Source organism: Gopherus evgoodei, chromosome 18 (assembly GCF_007399415.2).
Source record: "Gopherus evgoodei ecotype Sinaloan lineage chromosome 18, rGopEvg1_v1.p, whole genome shotgun sequence".
Lineage (NCBI taxonomy): Eukaryota > Metazoa > Chordata > Testudines > Testudinidae > Gopherus > Gopherus evgoodei.
In genome coordinates, this window is record NC_044339.1 from 21287299 (window position 1) to 21304666 (window position 17368).

A 17368-nucleotide genomic window follows, 5' to 3' on the forward strand; every position below is an offset into this window, starting at 1 on the left:
GGGTCCATTCTGGGGGGCAGTGAGCCAGACCCTCAGGTCTGCCCTCCACCCTCGACCCCAGCCAGCTCCAGACTAACAACCCCCTCGAGCCCCTCCTATCTGCTCAGCTCCTTTCCCGGGCCAGGAGGTCACCTGATCCCTTTGTCTCCAACACCTTCAGCTGGCACCTTTGCAGAGGAGGGGCCCAGGCCATCAGTTGCTAGGAGACAGAGGGTCAGGCATTTAGGTGCACTGGCCCTTGGCTCTGCCAGATACTTAAGAACTGCCATGGGGACACTGAGGCACCAACACAGTATTCAGAGAAAACATTAAGAACTTTCCCAGTTCATCACAGCAGCATCCCCCATCCAGCTCCCCGAGGGCAGGCAAGGCCCCCTTGGGGCAGCTGCTGTTCTCTGAAAGGCTCCCCTGATTGCCCCCCAGCCCGGCCCCTGCATTGTCCCTGTGCCCAGCACTTATGCTGGTCCTCTCAGAGGGCAGGGCTGGGCTCGCCAGCGGTGGTGGGGGTTGGGCTTGGTGCCCTCAGATGTGGGAGTGGGGGAGCTTTAGGCACAGACAGGACACAGGTGCCTGCACCCTCTGCATTCAGGGGTTGCCTGCTGGGCAGTGGGGCCTGCAAGGGTTTTGCTTTGTGCCATTGGGTCACAGAGCTGGGGGGCAGCTAGGCCACAGCCAGAATGGGGGAGGAGAAGCTACTAGGGCCTGCTGCTCCCATCCCCCTCTTTGGGGATGTCAGGTGTACAGTTACCATTATTGATGTGACTGACGGTGGAGGGGGCAGGCGGGGGGGGCAGAGCAGCAGGCAGAGAGGAGCCCCCAGAGGGCAGGCAGAGGGAGGCCCCTAGGGTGGCAGGCAGAATGGGGCCCCTCCAGAGGGGCAGAAAGAGGGGGCCCACCAGAAGGGAAAGGCTCTTTAAGAGGGGCCCCCAGATGGGCAGGCAGTCCCTGCCCCAAAGAGCTACCAGTTACAAGAGACCAGACAGGCACAGGGTGGGAAGGGCTGGAACACACCAACAGTGGCCTGCGTGATGGCAGCAAACGGCATGTCAGTGTCAGGATTTAGTGGTTTGTTTCTTTGAGGGGTTACTTAGGAGGGGATCAGCTAGATGGAAAGACCTGGGAAGGGAGAGGCAGGGTTGAGGGGGACAGGGCGAGGGAGAAGAGAATAAGGATGCAGGTGTGGAGAGATACAGAGGTGAAGAGACCCAGGGGAGTGGGGTTGAAGCAAACAGACAATCAGCACAGAGCAGAGAAAGTCCAGTTAAACTGCAGGATGGTCTTTGAATGCCCAGTGGTCCCTGCTCTGGCTGGTTTTGGTCCTATCAGCTAGGGGTTTTGCTGGCTCCTCTCTGCAGTCCCCCCCCCCTCCAGTGTTACATGGTGGGGAGAAGGGCGGCAGCTCCTAGGTGCTAGTGAACAGGGGTGGGGGATCTCCCTAGCACAGGCCTGGGTCATGCAGAGTCCTGGGAGGAGGTGCTCCCTCCACTATAGTTAGCCTGTGGGACTCACTGCCACAAGATATCATGGAGACCTACCACAGGTGGGGCTAGACAGGAGCTAGCCAGAGCCACGATAACGAGACCATCCAGAGCTACAACAGGCAGGGTTAACAGTATCCCGTGATATGAAGAAACACCACCATGGGCAGGTTATCAAAGCTTTGTCCGTTAGGGGGTTTCTTGCCCCATCCTCTGGCAGCTGGTGCCGGCCACTGAGGGAGACAGGAGACGGGCCGATGGGCTCCAGGTCTGATTTTACTTGGCAGATCCCATGTTGCTCAGATCCAGGCTGCCTACAGACCCATTGGGTGTACCCTGCAACCACCCATCACCCCACAATCCCCACTCCCCTGGCACTGCTGCTGCAGAGTAGAGTGCCCTGAGAGTGCTGTCTGGTGACCCCATGTGGAATTTCACCTGCCTTAGGTGCTCATGTGCTCATCCGGGGCAGAGCAGGAGTTGAATGTCACCCACCCCAAGGGGAACCAGCCCAGCACTGCTCTATGGCACGTGCACAAAGCCTGAGCTTGCTGGCCTCAGGGAGATTTGCCCTAGTGACCATCACTGGCACGAAAGCGGGTGAAGGAGCATTAATTGCAATGCTCCTGTAGGGCATTGTCACGGAGTGGGGGGAAGTCAGGGCCCTGCACCCCTCTTCCTTCGATTCACCGTGACTGTCAGTCAGCCAGTAACACAGAAGGTTGATTAAATGACAGGAACACAGTCCCAAGTAGGGCTTGTAGGTACAACCAGGACCTCTCAGTCAAGTCCTTCTGGGGGCGGGGGGGGGGGTTAGGGAGCTTAGACCCCAGCTTTGGGGTTCCCTGCGGTTCCCCACCCAGCCCAAAACTGAAAGCAAAACCCCCTCTAGCTGTCTCTCTCCCTCTTCCCCCAGGTCCTCTCCTCCCTTTGTCCAGTTTCCAGGGCAAAGGTGTCACCACCCCCCTCCTGGCTCAGGTTACAAGCTCAGGTAACTCTCAAGTAAAATCATCCCCTGCTCTCCCATCCCCAATGCAGACAGTCCCAGTAAAACTAGATGACATTCCCAGGTCAATCCCCCCCCCCCCCGCTCCCTACTGCGTCACAGGCATTAGGGATGTTTTCCCTCTGCTCACTCACTGGCCTCAGGGTCAGACCCCACGAGCCTGCCCTGCGTCCATAGCATGACGAATCTCAGCCCGTCTGGCTGTGTCTTTAAGATGCAGTGACCAGTTGGAGCTTGCAGCCCAAGAGCAGCAAGCCACAGGTGGCCTAGATACCAGAGACTGCAGCTGTCCAGATTGTCTTAAGCCAGTTACTCTGTAGGTGTGACATGCATGGTGCTATATAACCCTGTCGCAGAGCTGCTGCGCTTCCAACAGCCCCAAGCGGGAAAATGAGCCTGGGGATTTCTGCTGCCCGCCACCCTAGTGATGGGACAGAGTCACAACTGTCACATGGGCGATACTTATGGAGACCTCCTCGTCCTCGAAAAGGCTGGCTCCCCTCACGCCTCTCCTGAAGAAACTGCTCAGGATTAATGGTAACTTTTGGCAGACCCTTCACCACACCTGGGAAACAGTAGCTAAAATAACAGCGTGTGCAGGGGATTGCCTTTAACATTTAATCTCCTCCAGCAGTAACGGATCGTTATTAAACCAAACAGAGCTTTAACGAAAGGTATCCTTGCTGATCAGATATGCTTTGATTAAACAGTACAGAAGAATAAAGGAGACATCTAAGACTAGAGAAACACATGCAAATCCAGCCAGGGAAAACTGACAATGTCAGAACAAACTGCCACTTAACTTAAACTTCCGAAATGCGTCTGCTTGTCAGTATCCCCAGCCTGTGTGCAGGTGCAGTGAGCCCTGTCAGCAAGGACCCTGAAACACGCTGTCCTAGGACCCATTCTGCAGCTCTAAAGGCACTCTGTCATTCACCAGAAACTGTTATTGCTGGGTCAGACCCCAGCCTGTTCCGCTCAGGCCAGGCTGGCATGCAGAGGGGAAATATTTCTTAACTTTTATTTTAAAAATAACTTGAACACGTGAGCGTAAGCGTCAGCTGATGAATCTACGCAGCCTTGCTCTGGTTCTCTGTGGCGGCCGTTTAAAGTGCATTTAGCAATGTTCCCCCGTGGCCTCACTCACAGTTGTGTTTCTAATTTATTTTTTTAACCTTAACTCCGTTCCTCACGGGCTTGTCTGTCCTCTGTACTGGAGTCTGCGTGGTGTCACTCCTGCTCGTACCCACTTCTTCTCTTCTGTCTTGTGGGAGCCAAATGCCTCCTCTGCTAACTGCACTGTTGTTGCTTCTCTGCTTCTCTCTCTACCTCCTAGAAGGAAAAGCTTTGGAGCACAGAAAGAGACTGAGTAAGTACTGGCACTGTGTTACCATTCCTGTGGGAAGTCAGCAGAGTGCCCAGTGCGTGGCGGGGGGAAGTGCCCTGGCTCCTTTCTGCTAGTCCCTTAATGGTCGGTGTCCAGTTTACTCTCTCCGTCCTCCACAGGGAAGTCTGATGTTATTTGACATTAGGGTGGTGGCTATTTAATGACTTGCCCTTTGGTGATTGCTGGGGCAAACACAAGTCTGATCAGCTGAGTGGGGGGGGGGCGAATGACGCTTCAGAGCCCTACTGGTGTCCTCAGGGCAAGGTGCTGCTGTGTGCTGCAGCCCAGCAACAGCATGGCTGGGGACCTGGCCGCTTGATCTGCTCTTGGCAATCCCCTTTCCCTGATGCTCTCTGGCCCAGCACACAGTAACCTCATGTGCTACAGGCTGCCCTGTGCTCTGGGAATGTGCTCGGTGGCTTGGAGGGGAAACAAACAGCTGCTCCTCTGAGACCCTCAGCACCCTCCCCACTGTCAGAAAGGACCAGGATTTAGGCACTCAGACTCTGAATGTTCCCATTACTTCTGCAAGGCCAAGGACACATTCCAACTTTCCTCTGCTGCCCACAGCGAGCTGCCCAGCCAGCACCCAGGTGATGAATAGTATAGACGCTCCCAGAAGGGAATCATCCCGTGGCCCAGATTTCTTTTCCCCACTTCCCTGGGTTACTGTACCAGCATACAGGAGAGGGGAACATGCACAGAGGCTCCAAAGTGCAATCTCTCCCCCCACTTTAAGCAGCCACTTTACTCTAGCCCCAAGGTTTCCAGTACAATTCAGTGAGGGCTGGCCCCCAAGACAGGTCTCAGGGAATGTGTGGGGCGCCCCTGCAAACGAGATGTGGCTGTCAGGGGAATAGTTGTTTTAGTAAATTCGTTACTGTGTTTTAGCCACTTAAATACTGATAGCAAAGTAGCACACAGCCCGTGTGCTAGTTACCTGTCCAAGCTGCCCCTGCCGGGAACCGTTTCCATGCATGCATTGTTAGTGCAGTTGGACGGCTTGTGCATGTGGGAAAGCTGCTGGTGGTTGCTGGGTCGCCCAGTCTGGATGGCTATCCATTGGTTATTCTTGCTGGGGGTAATTTTCCTTTCTGGATGTGGGCTAGCCAGACCAGTGATGCAGCCGTTCGCTCTCAGCAGCTGCTGCTTGGGGACTTGGGCACAGTTTTCACTTTCCAGCACTACTTTCCGTGTGGAGAGTATGGGAGCTGGAACAAAGCTCATGGCAGCTATTCACTTCTGCTACCACGAGAAGCTGCCTCCTTCCTGGTGGGTTAGAACAGCTGTTTGTCAGCAGCTCACTCCTCTGAGCTTTGCCCCATGTCGCTGGGCTCAGTCTCTGAGCCTTTGGAGTCCTTGTGTTTAACTATTAACAAATAACCTTGTCTCGACAAATAGCAGTGCCATAGCAATCTTCATTAGAGTACTTCGTTTTCTAGAGCAAACTAGACATTCAGCATCAGCCCGCTGTCATTTCCATGGCCCACTCGCTGCATTTAGAGGGGAGTGAATCCATTTTCCTCTGCGTCTTCCTTGGCCTAGTGCTCCCTGCTAGAATACTGAGCTATGCTGCCTTACTACCAGTGAATGCCAAGTGCTAACGGCATTACCACCTAGTGCTCGGACTGTCCAGCTGCCTCTGCACAAGGTTTAGGACTCCAAGGGGCTCTTTTGCTGCCTGTCCCAGGAGCTGGTGAGACTCCACGGGGGAGCATGAGCTGTGGCTACAGGGGGTTATCCTGCCTGTGCAGGTCCATACTAGTATTGCTGACAGACCCCGTCAAGAATTGGGTTCTATAGAAGTGACTAGGTTTCTCTTGAAATTGCTCTGAAATCCTGTAGCATTTAATAAGGAATTAGATCATTTCTCCAGGCTTGTTTTTAGCCACCCTATAGAATTTCATAGCACAGTCTATGTAATAATAATGGAGGGTTAGAAACCCTATGGAACAGTTCCCACTTTTGGTGCCATTCTAGAAGTGTTTCCTGTAACAGATGGATAGTTGTACCTAACTGGTGACCCAGCCCTTCCCTCGAACTCTGCATGTGCAGTTACTGCCCGACTCTACTGCCTGACAAATATCAGCCACGCTTCAAGCCCCTGTGCATAAAGCAAGGCTCCTACATTCATAGGGAGGCATCAGGTTTGGCCACCAATGACAGGCGTTGGTTTGGGTAGGACCATCATGTGGGGTTTGATCCTCCCAGTGTCGTGAATGGGAAAGCCCCCAGTGGTTTCAGTGGGGCAGGACTGGGCACACACCCAGCCCCATGTGCACAGTGCATGTGAGCAGATCCGGTCCCAGTGCCGAGGAGCTTACAGGCCGGATGGAGGGGAGCTCTGACAAGAGCCACTGAGCTGATACCTCCAGATTAATCTGCTCTTTAAAAGGAAAATGCCGGAGCCAATTTTCCAGGCTCTGTCTCACGAACAGCTGCAAGCTGGGTCTGACTGAGAACCTGCTTACTCACCGGTAGGGTATTTGTCATGTGCCTGCATCTCCCAGGTCGCTGCAGGGACCTTGGGTGCCCAAAGAGCCAGTGAAGTGGGTGCAGAACGCTGAGTAGCATCCCCTCTGCTGTGAAACTGGCCTGTCTGGTGCTGCTGGCAGGAGTCACCACTAGTTTGGGGCAGGGGGGAGGTTCTCCTCAGAGGCCAAAGAGCAGAGTGTTTCTCATTCTGGCCGTGAATGTCTTCCCCGGCCCCTTTGGATACAGCCCCACTCCAGGAACCAGGGCTGACCGCAGCCCTGGCTGTGCTCTACAATTCATGGGCCATTGAGGACAGTGTCCATTTTACTGTTAGTGTGTTAGGTACCTGCTGCCAGGTAAAGGGCTCCAGGGGCAGTGCCTCTGCCAGGGTAACTGGCAGTGCACCACAGAACCATGCTGGCATGAGCAGCTGGCCTCAGCACCTTGGGAAACGGACTGCACCTACCATGAGGCTGTTAGTCCCACAAGCCCCCTGGTAATAACATGTTTTCTGTTCTGGGGGACCAGGTGACTAACCCCCTGCCATCCAGCAGGAGACAGGCAGGGTCAGGACCCCTCACACCATACACACAGACACATGCTCCTGCCATATTAGGCTTGATTGGCACTGAGCTGGCATTAAAGTGTCCAGCCTTGCTACTATGAGCAGATGTGCAGTGCGCCAGAGAAAGTCCCGTGCCTGGCACCGTCCCTTCCAACTCCCACCATAGCCCCCTCCCTGGCATGGCAGGTTCCATCAAGGAGACTTAGCAGGACTGTGCTCGGGAGTCCAGATGAAAATAATTGTGTTTAATCAGCAGCAGTGGGGCTGTTTACTTCCTAGCCCACAGCTTTGCCCTGGGCTCAGAGGTGCAAGGCGTGTGTTAGGCGCATGCCCTGTTCACATCACTGGCAGTGGGCACACACACACACACACACACACACACACACACACACACACACACACACACACACACACACAGAGAGTGGCTTGGCTGTGGGAGTTCAGTTGTTCCAGGAAACACTGGGACCCCAAAAAGCTGGAGCAGCAGCAAGCAGGGAATATCTGCCTAGCGCCAGAGGCTGCTCTGTTGTGACAGCAGCCTGGTGCTCCAGGGCACCACACAACCTTATTCCCAGATTTGGACCTTAGCGTCCAAAATATGGGGGTTAGCATGAAAACCTCCAAGCTTAGTTACCAGCTTGGACCTGGTACTTGCTGCCACCACCCAAAAAATTAGAGTGTTTTGGGGCACTCTGGTCCCCCTGAAAAACCTTCCCTGGGGACCCCAAGACCCAAATCCCTTGAGTCTCACAACAAAGGGAAATAATCCTTTTTCCCTTCCCCCCTCCAGGTGCTCCTGGAGAGATACACAGACACAAGCTCTGTGAAACTACCCTCTCCGTTCCCAATCCTGGAAACAAAAAGGACTTTCCTATTCCCCCAGAGGGAATGCAAAATCAGGCTAGCTTTGATTCACAGCTGCTATCGCCGTCCTCGGGGCGAGTGAGCGGCTCATCTGGAGGGAAGAGCCCTCGATGCAGCCAGCGCTTGGCTCGTACAAACCCAAAGCAACTCACAGGGGCAGGCCTGGGGTTGCTAGGAGAGCTAGTTTGTGTGGTTTTTGGCAGTGGGTGACCGTGTGCTGGCTGGTTAATTTGTCCTGCTTTGCGGTGGGTGGGGGCTGATCGCTGTGTCCCAGGAGCTGCTGTTTTATCACTTCGGGAAGGTGTAGGCCCTGGCTGGCCGCGGTGGGGACTGCTGGCTCTAACTCTGCACAGGCTGAAGTGATGTGCTGCCAGGATGAGCGAGGTCAGGGTGCTGACACATCCAGAGAAAGCAAATGACATGTCGAAAGCAGCATGGACATTCGTCAAGCAGGAGCCGGCTGGTGCAGCAGTGCTCTGGGGCAGGAGGGTTTCTGGGCTCTCCGATGCCTGGGGGCTGTGGGGTTGGCAAGACCCGCGTTTATTAAACTCCCTTTGGCTGGCTAACAAGCTCACTGTGTGCTGCGCAGAGACCGGCTCCTTGCCGCCTGGGTGGGACTTGGGGTCCGGACGCTGGTGGAAGTTGGTCCCTCCCCAGGTGACACAGGGGTGTGGCGAGGTCGGCTCTGTTCTCCCCCACCATTACCCTGGGCTCCCTTTCCAAAGTAACAGTCGGCAGTGGGGGCACTCGGTGGTTGGCAGCACTGGCTGGGGCAGCAGGACGGGGCCAGCCAGGGCTATGCAGAGCGCCTGGCCCCCCCGACCCAGTGCCCACCCTGGCAAGGCACGAGGAGGAGGCTGCAGGGCCCATGCTGTGTGCACCCCAACAGGGGCCCCAGTTGTGCTAATTGACTCGGCCCTGTTGTGAGGGTCTCCCCACCACACTCCACAGTTTAACATTCCTCTAGGGCTGCACAGGTTGGGGGCGCCCCAGGGCAGAGCAAACCTGCTCCACAGGTGTTTGCAATGGGCCTGCAGGACCCCTTTGCAATATGTCTGCACATCCCATCTCTGGGGGCAGGGAGGTGAGCTCTGAACTGGGCACTCACTGTCCCATGTCCAGCCTGAATGGGCCAGGCAGTCACCTTGGCCCCACACTGAGAGTTTGTACAAGTCCCCTTCCCCTGAGCTAGCCAGGCCCAGGAAGGGTCCATGGGTGGGAGAGGAGTAAATGGCAGGGGACATGGTTTGTTTTAGCCAAACACAAGTATTTGCACCATTGAAACACGTCAAACCAAGTCCCCGGCTGAGAGCGAGCAGGACAGACATGCACACCCTTAGGAGTCACAGGCAGGGTTGGGTTTAGCCCAACTCTGCGCCCCTTGAAATCAGTGTTAAAACTGCCATTGACACCCAGGGAAAACCGCTCCCTGAATGCGCTGTCAGCCTCGGTAGTTTGGATGCTGGTAGCAGCATGGGGCCACAATCCAGGTCGTGTTGCAGTGCAGGCACTATGGCGGCAGGGTCGGCCTGGCAGGTGAGGAAATAAGCGTGACTGTCCCTTTTATTGCCATTGCAAAGTAAGAGCTGGCCCCAGGGCGGGAGCTTGGTGCAGCCAGCGTGGTCAGTGTGTGAATCTGACGGTGGTGCCTGGCGCAGCTCTCACATGCTGAGCTGCATCGAGAAGAGCAACAGCATCTGGACTAGTTCGGGTCCTGGCTCCTTAGGAAACCCCTGAAAGCGCAAAGACGAATCTCCTGCAGACTGCACAGTGGGGCCTTTGTGCGTGTTCATATGGCCAGCATTAGCTGGACACGTGAATACCATCGTGTCTTTTGCCATCAACAGCTTATTACTGTTTACAATTTGGCAGCCGTTCAAAGTTTGGTCTTATTACCACTGAATCCAGGAGGATTTGGGGGGCACAGCAGACGCTTAACGACGATTCATTTTCCCAAGTGGGCCATTAATGCCAAACAGCCTTTTGTGCCATTGCGCAGCCTCAGCCAAAAAGGAAAAGCTCTTCAGCCCATTCATTCACTCTGGCAGAAGGACAGCAGGGGAAGCACTCTGCCTCCTTGCAACATAGCGCCTCATTAGGAATGCCACTCACATGGCACAGGACCTATGGTGGGTAAAAGTTTTCTCGAGCTGGTGGCTGGACTGGAGCATTGGGGCTGCATAATATGCATCGCTGTAGACAAAGCGAAACAGGGCAAGTCTTTGCAAAGAGCAGAAAGAATTCCTAGCTCGCACAGAAATTAGTGCTTCCAAGTGCCGTGGAGATGTTAGCTAATTAAGCTGTATCTAATGCTTTGCCTGCAAGAGCAGCAGGACCAGGTACTGCTGATACGTTTGATGATCAGAACGTCCTATAGAAACAGGGCAAACTCATCTCCCGTGTGTGCTGCAGGTTTGCTTTGTGGGGGCTGACTGCACACAGGAAGGGGAAAGTAGCTCTGTAGGGACCGCCAGCAACCGACCGGACAGGCATCTTCAGGCATCAGGTGGCCCTGCTCTCCTCTGGGCTAGCCTGGCCCCGGCAGGGCTGCGCTCAGACTGGATTTCATTGTTCAGTGAAGCTCAAGAGCACTAGAAAGTTGGGCTTACCTGGCTGACCTTGTTCTGACCCCACAGCTGCCGGCTTTATTCCTTGTTAACCTTACCTGACTGTTGCTTCACACATGGAAGGCAAGTATGGGGTTGGCAGCGAGGGACTGGGCGCGTGGCATGGGCTTAGTGGCACGGCAGCGCTGCTGGCAAAGGAGAAGCCCCTCACTGAGCCAGCCTGATAGCAGAGTTCAGTGCTCGTGGGGCCATTAGGAACCGGGCTGCCTTGGCTGCCAGGCTGGGTCCATTTCCTGACTTCCCACGTGAGTGTGCTCAGTGTTATTCTTAGCCAGTATGTCTTTCACTTTGGCTGCAGAGTTACTGTTGAGGCTTCATTTCAGAAGCGACTGGTCAGGACAGGGCAATCCTGCCACCGCAAAGGCAGCAGGGCTGTCGAACGATTTCCAGGGTGTGCAGATCTGCTGAGCAGGCTGGAGGGTGCTGCACCGGTGGAGATGCTGGTGTTTCCGCGGGCTCTGTAGGATTAGCGCATGACGCACAGAAAGAGCTCTGGGTCCAAAGGGCAGCACCCAGCCTGCTCCTTCCATTCATTTCCTCTTTCCCCACTCAGCCCATTGGAGACTCGGTGGATTTTGGACCCTGGAGGAGGCGGTGCCGCCTGGCTTCCTGCTTTGTGTTTTTTGATACTGGAAAGGCTTGTAGACTTCCAGGCACTGAGTCCAGTGTACAGCAGTGAGGGCCCTTCCCGCCCAGTAACTGTCTGGGGCCGTGCTTGTTTTGGGTCCAGGAAGCTAGGATTTAGCTAGGGCGAGAGGGGATTTTGCCCCTGTGGATATCCCTCTGGGGGCGGGCTGCTCCGAGAGCCCCAAGTGCTGTAGAGATGTTAGCAAATGAAGCTGTATCTTGCATGATTTGTATTGTTGTGGTGTTCAGGACCCCGCTGTGCTGTGCTTTAACTACATGTAAGCATCTTTTTAAAGTTCATTTTTCTTGTCTGCTGAGTAATTTGGATGTAGCACTGGCAGTAGAATCAGCTGCATTTCCGAGGAACAGTGTGTTGGTAGTAGGGACAGCCAAGGAAAGGAATTCATGAGCGAGCCCCTGTTCATGCCTGGGGAGGAGGGAGGGATACCCCAACCAACCACCCCAAAGGTAGGTGTTCGGAGGTCACACCTGGGGGCTGGCCCAGCTGGGGCTTGAGGTCATTTTGGAGCAACAGGGAATCGTCTGCAGTGTGGGGCAGTAACATTGGAGGAGGCAGCTGGGGGAACCATCGCCCCACTTGGCTAGAAGAGCCCTAGGCCCCAAGAGCAGGATGATGCTGGGGCAGCAGGGCACTGCCTGGCTTTGCCATGCCCACCCTCCGTGCAAAGCTAGTCCCCTCCTGAGGACCCGGCATGGGTGAGACTCCTGAGCCCTCTGCCCCCCACAGCCCACTTGGCACCATCTCAGCTCCATGGTGCGGGGAGCTTGGGCCCAGCTGGCACTAGGTGCTAGGCTTAGCCAGAGGCAGGCGTAGGGGAAGCAGCTGCAGGAGTTGGCTGAGAGTAGACGGAGATTCATCCCCAGGTTCAGAGTCCAGAGTGGGCAGATTCCCCAGGTGATTTCAGATGGATCAGAGAGTGACTTCCTTCCCAGCTGATTCTGGCCGGGGGCTGTACCTAGTTCTTCCAGATGGGCCGCCCCCGTGTCACCCAGCCTCAGCTGTTGCAAGCCAGCCCCTGCGGTCCATCAGCAGGCAGAATGCAGCAGCTCTGTGCTCTGGGACCTACACCCACTGCCTCTCACTTTCAGGGTGGGTTTTGACCTCTAATGCCTCAGGTGCTTGGGAGCTGCCTGCGTGGGCAATGCCTCTCCCCCGTCCTGCTGCAGGGGAGCTCAGCCGCAGCAGCAGGCCTGCAGAGAAGCTGCCCACATAGCCCCTGACTCTCCCCCAGTTCAAAGTGGCCCGAAGCTGCTGAGCTCCAAGGTGCAGTTTGAGGCCACATCCCCTGGCTCGGGGCTCTGGAGGGCCAGGCCTGGGGTGAGTTTCCTGTGAGTCTGCTCACCACATCCCCTCTTCCTCCTGCCAGGTTCCAAGTCGTTCAATATGATGTCCCCAACCGGTGACAACTCCGAGCTGCTGGCAGAGATCAAGGCTGGGAAGAGCCTCAAGCCGACTCCGCAGAGCAAAGGCCTGACCACTGTCTTCTCAGGCAGTGGCCCGACGGGGGCCAATGTAGGTGACTGCCTGGCCCCGCTCCACTCGGGCCTCGCTCAGCCAATTGTCTCTGCCGGGGGAGGGAGCTGGGTTAGGAACCAGATTAACTTTTTAATTAAGTGCGGCAAATTTGATTGGCTGCAATTGTCACAACAAGCTGGAATCCTCAGCAAAATTTAGCATGATCCGCTTTGTGCTGTAAGCAGGGAGCTGGCGGGGAGGGGGGCTGGGAGCCCAGGCAGGGGGGCACTTTCCACAGGAGACAGCCGCTGCTCCCAGTAATCCCAGGGGCCCATGGAGCCCTGGAGAGCCATGGGCAGCGATCGTCCCTGGACGGGCTGTGTACTCCAGCACTAAAACCCAGGCAATGGCAGGCCTTCCCCCCACAACCCCTGAGCCTGCTCCCCACAGAGCGCTCTGGCCAGGAGTCAATGTAACCTTCCCCCCGGGGATGCCGCCAGCCACTGTCCCCCTGCAGAGCACTAGCAATGAAGGCGGGCTCACCCCAGCCGTGAGCAGCTGTCCAAACAGAGGCACCAGCCCTCGTAGGGACCGTTGGGGTGGGGAGTCCCCAAAGCACCCCAGAGCCAGCTTGGCGCCCCAGAGGCAGGGCTGCTGTGAGGCTCCCACCTGTACAGGTTCAATGGATCTGACAGGAAAGAGGGTCCTTTCCCTGGGCTGTGTTGAGCCCTCCTGTCAAATTCAGTTCTGTGTCTCACGCTGCACCCCAAGGCCCCAGGATCCGCAGTGCCAGGCACTGTACAAGCACCTAGTGAGAGGCAGGCGCTGCCCCAAAGCCCATACAACAGATGCTGGGCAAGGGGAGGAGAATGGCAAAGCTCAGCCCTTCTCTGAAATGGCTCAGACACCTGGAGGAAGGGTCTCGGTCCCCAGGGCTTCAGGGGCTGGGCCCCCAGCGCAGAATGTCCTACACACAGGACTTACTTTGCAATGACAGAGGTGCCGGGACTCAAACATTTTTTAACTTTCATAACCTATGCAACAGGCCCGGAGGTGCCAGGGTCTGAACTGCCTGGCCCAGATGTGCCGGGGCTCTGAACTGCCCAGCCCCGAGGTGCCAGGGTCTGAACTGCCCATCCCAGATGTGCTGGGGCTCTGAACTGCCCGGCCCGGAGGTGCCGGGCTCTGAACTGCCAGGCCTCGGAGGCACCAGAACTCAGCCCCAGCAAGGCCTGGCACAAATTAAGCACTGCCAGCATGTGGCAGAGGGGTCCTGGATAGCTTCTCTCTGAGCGAGTGCCTTCTCACGTAGCATCTCCCTCATGTCACACCATGCCCTGAACTAAAGCTCTCTCCTCTTTCTGCCATCCAGCTAGAGACTGCAGCTTCCTTCCTGCCCCCCACGAGGACGCTGACCCCACCAACCACGCCCGACGCAGCCTCTGTCCTCAGGGCCACCAGCTCCGCCGAGCCGGTCGTCAATGGCAACTCGCCGCTCATGGCCTTGGTGCAGCCCAGCCAGCTGGACATCGAAGCCCTGATCCCCACCCACGACGAGCAGGGACGGCCCATCCCTGAGTGGAAGAGGCAGGTGATGGTGCGGAAGCTGCAGATGAAGATTCAGGAAGAGGAAGAGGAAAAGCGCAAGGTAAGAGGGAGGGCAGCCCTCCAAGTGCTGCAGTGTGGTGTGCTGTGACCATCCCCTGCCGTGTGCTGTGAGGGAGCCAAGGCCGTGAGAGGGGCCTGAGGCAGCCACTCTAACCACCCTTGGGTTGGACCCGGCGGCTCAGAAAGTGGGGTGGGGAACAAGGAACCAGCGAGCCTTGGCCAGCCGGGCTGCACAGGGCAGGATTTGGGTCTCCAGGACAGGTAGTGGAAAATCCCCTCATCCCTCCCAGCCGGCAAAGTGCATTATGGGAGAAGCAATCATCAAGGCTTGGTGCAGCTCAGGTTGGGTCCAGGCAGCAGCTCCTGGTGTTGATAATGCTGAACAAGCAGAAGTTATTACGCGGGACCAGCTAGTAGAGTCGGGCATCCAACAGAGCCTGCAACTTTATCTCAAAGGCTACAGGAGAAGCAGACAGCCCAGCGTCTAATCCATAAACCCCCTATTTAACCCCCGATTTCCCTTGGGCCAATAGGCAGGAGTTCAGAGCTTTTCACTTGCAGAAAGTCAGCATTGCCCAGAAAGCAGCTGCAGGCTGGCACGCCAGCATGTCCACTTGCTTAGGGCGTTCGTCAGAGAGTGCTGGGGTCAGGGGAAGCGTGTCTGACTTGATGGCCTGGCTCCCCCACCCCCAGAAATGAGAGGGGAGGCTCCCACCTGCTCTATTGAGCGGCCCAAGGATTCCAGTTAGGTTCAAGTGCCCATGAAGGGATGGGTCGTGCCATCCTGGTTCACACCGGGGGGAACTGCTCGGTGAGTACGTCAGTGAGGCTCCATGCGACAGCGGGAGGCCAAGGTGCACTTGTGCAGCACGGCCTGTGTGTATTCATGCACACCCTGCTGTGCTAGGGCCCAAGCAGCCACACTAGCACTCACGACTGACACACCCAGACAGGCTCCGGTCCTCCCAGACAGCCAAGGCAGCCTACAGCGGGAGGAAAGGTTTGTGATGCAAAACCTCCCCAGAGGCAAGCCAAGGCCACAAGCCATCCCAGAGTTCAATCTTTGCTAAGCTGCTTCTTGAGTGTGGTTCCCCAAGAGCTGCAGAGACAAGATCCATGGAAGGCCAGGCTGGCTGGCATGTCCTGGAGAACTAGAGAGGAGCCACGTAGGAGCCACTCGCAGCTCAGGGCATGTTAGTATGAGAGACAGCCCCAAGCGGAAGGACCATGCAGTCTGGGTGACACTTTTGTCCAAGAGCAGAGGCAAGCAAGTGGCTGCTTTCAGCCCTGCAGAGACACTTGCTCTCACGTCAGCCTGGGCTTGTTGTAGAAACCAAATGCAGAGCAAGGTGGGTAAACAGACTGGGCAGGGAGGCCAGGGGAAGCATCAAGGTCAAACCGTATTTAAGACCTTTGCAGACATGGTGGATTTTTCACAGCATCGTCTCCTGATTTTCTCATTAACATGGAAAGTGCTCAGGTACAATGGTGATGTGATGGACACAGTTCCAGACCCTAAGAGAGACCCAGTCACAGAGTGGGTCTGTCTGGAGGAGTCCAGCTGGTAGCATGAGCAGCAATATGCCTCCTGGCAAGATGAAAGAACCTTCCCCACAACCAAATGAACATCTGCCTTAGCTGGACAGACCCCTGGGGGGCTGGGCCCCTCCCTCCACTGCAGTGATATTCCCATCGAAATGTGGTAAGGATTTGTAACCCACAGCATCTGTGCTGACTCATACCACATGGCTCCCCCTGCCATGGCAAAGCATGCATTGCCTTGCTCCGTGTGGTGTCTGAAGAAGAAGGCTGGGCAGAGATTTCTGAAGCTGACCAGACAATTGATCAGTGTCCCACACACGGCTCCCAGCCAGGTTAATGGGGGTTAGTGCAGCTAGTGGGCTTGGAAAAATCTCAGCCACGACTGATGCAGCAGGAAGCTTTTTATTAATTGAAAGGGCTCAGGGGAAGATAACCAAGACCAAGGCTCAGCCCCTAGCACTGCTGTAGGAGCTGCCACAGCCTGCTGGGTAAGGGGCTCGTGACTTGGCAACAGCCATGTGTCACGGAGTCCCTGGGCAATGCTCTGGAACTGCTCCCCACCAAGCCAGTCAGGACTTTGGGGAGCCTCCTATCCCTTGGAGCAGACTGTCCCCAGGGCAAGAAGCTCACACGTCTTCACCTCCTGGGTCTCTCCTTGGAGCATTCAGCATCCTCTGCCCCTCCGTGTACTTCCCACAGCGAGTCCACCCCGGCGGGGTCCTGCACCCCCACTTTGCAGTCAGACATGACTCTCAGCCAGCCAGTAACACAGAGGTTTATTCGATGACAGGAACAGGGTCTAAAACAGAGCTTGTAGGTACAGAGAACAGGACCCCTCAGCCGGGTCCATTCTGGGGGGCAGTGAACCAGACCCCCACATCTGCCCTCAGCCAGCTCCAGCCTAACAACCCCTTCCAGCCCCTCCTCTCTGCTCAGCTCCTTTCCCAGGCCAGGGGGTCACCTGATCCCTTTGTCTCCAACACCTTCAGCTGGCACCTTTGCAGGGGAGGGGCCCAGGCCATCAGTTGCTAGGAGACAGAGGGTCAGGCATTTAGGTGCACTGGCCCTTGCTCTGCCAGATACTTAAGAACTGCCATGGGGACACTGAGGCACCAATACAGTATTCAGAGAAAACATTAAGAACACTCCCAGTTCGTCACACCATGCCAGCTGCACTCGGGAATAGAGTGAGCTCACATCCGGGGCAGTAGCCAGAACGGTCTGCTAGCCTTTCTCGGCGGGGCTCGGGCTGGTTGTGCCGTGGCTGCTCAGAGGCCTGTTCCGGCTGCCTTGGGAATTCGCAGGTCCTGCTCAGCAGTGGTTTGTTTTGCTGAGAGTCAAACAACGCTGATGGGGAGCTGTCCTTCCTCCGGTTCCTGCTCCAGTGGATCTCTGCAGTTCTGATGTCGGCTCCATTTGGCTGGAGCAGCCTACCCCTTGCAGGGCTCTTACATCTGGGTAAATGGTCAGTTGTGGAGGATTAAGTCTAAAGAAATCCATAAGCCCCATTAAAACCTACCATAAAAGCCTGCCGCTGTGCAATCCCTTCACCCAGGCCATCTCAGCGCCGTTAGAAAGTGACCCTAATAGTCAGTAATTTGCGGGTGCAGAGGAATTACTGGAGCTCTCAGCTTGAGAAGTCTTATTTCTCCCATTGTTTTCTAGGCTTAGATTTTCTTTTAGACGCAGTTTGTTAGGGCCGAAGTCCAGTC

At 56.0% G+C, this 17368-nt stretch overlaps 1 protein-coding gene across 2 annotated transcripts in view; it reads left to right on the top strand.

The window, feature by feature from the left end:
- ESPN (espin) overlaps positions 1 to 17368 on the top strand; it is an 82789-nt gene that overhangs the window by 56642 nt on the left and 8779 nt on the right. For both annotated transcript variants that reach the window (XM_030537861.1, XM_030537862.1), the window contains 2 exons: positions 12418 to 12563; positions 13879 to 14154. In XM_030537861.1, coding sequence (XP_030393721.1) covers positions 12418 to 12563; positions 13879 to 14154 — 422 coding nt within the window. The remainder of the gene's footprint in view (positions 1 to 12417; positions 12564 to 13878; positions 14155 to 17368) is intronic.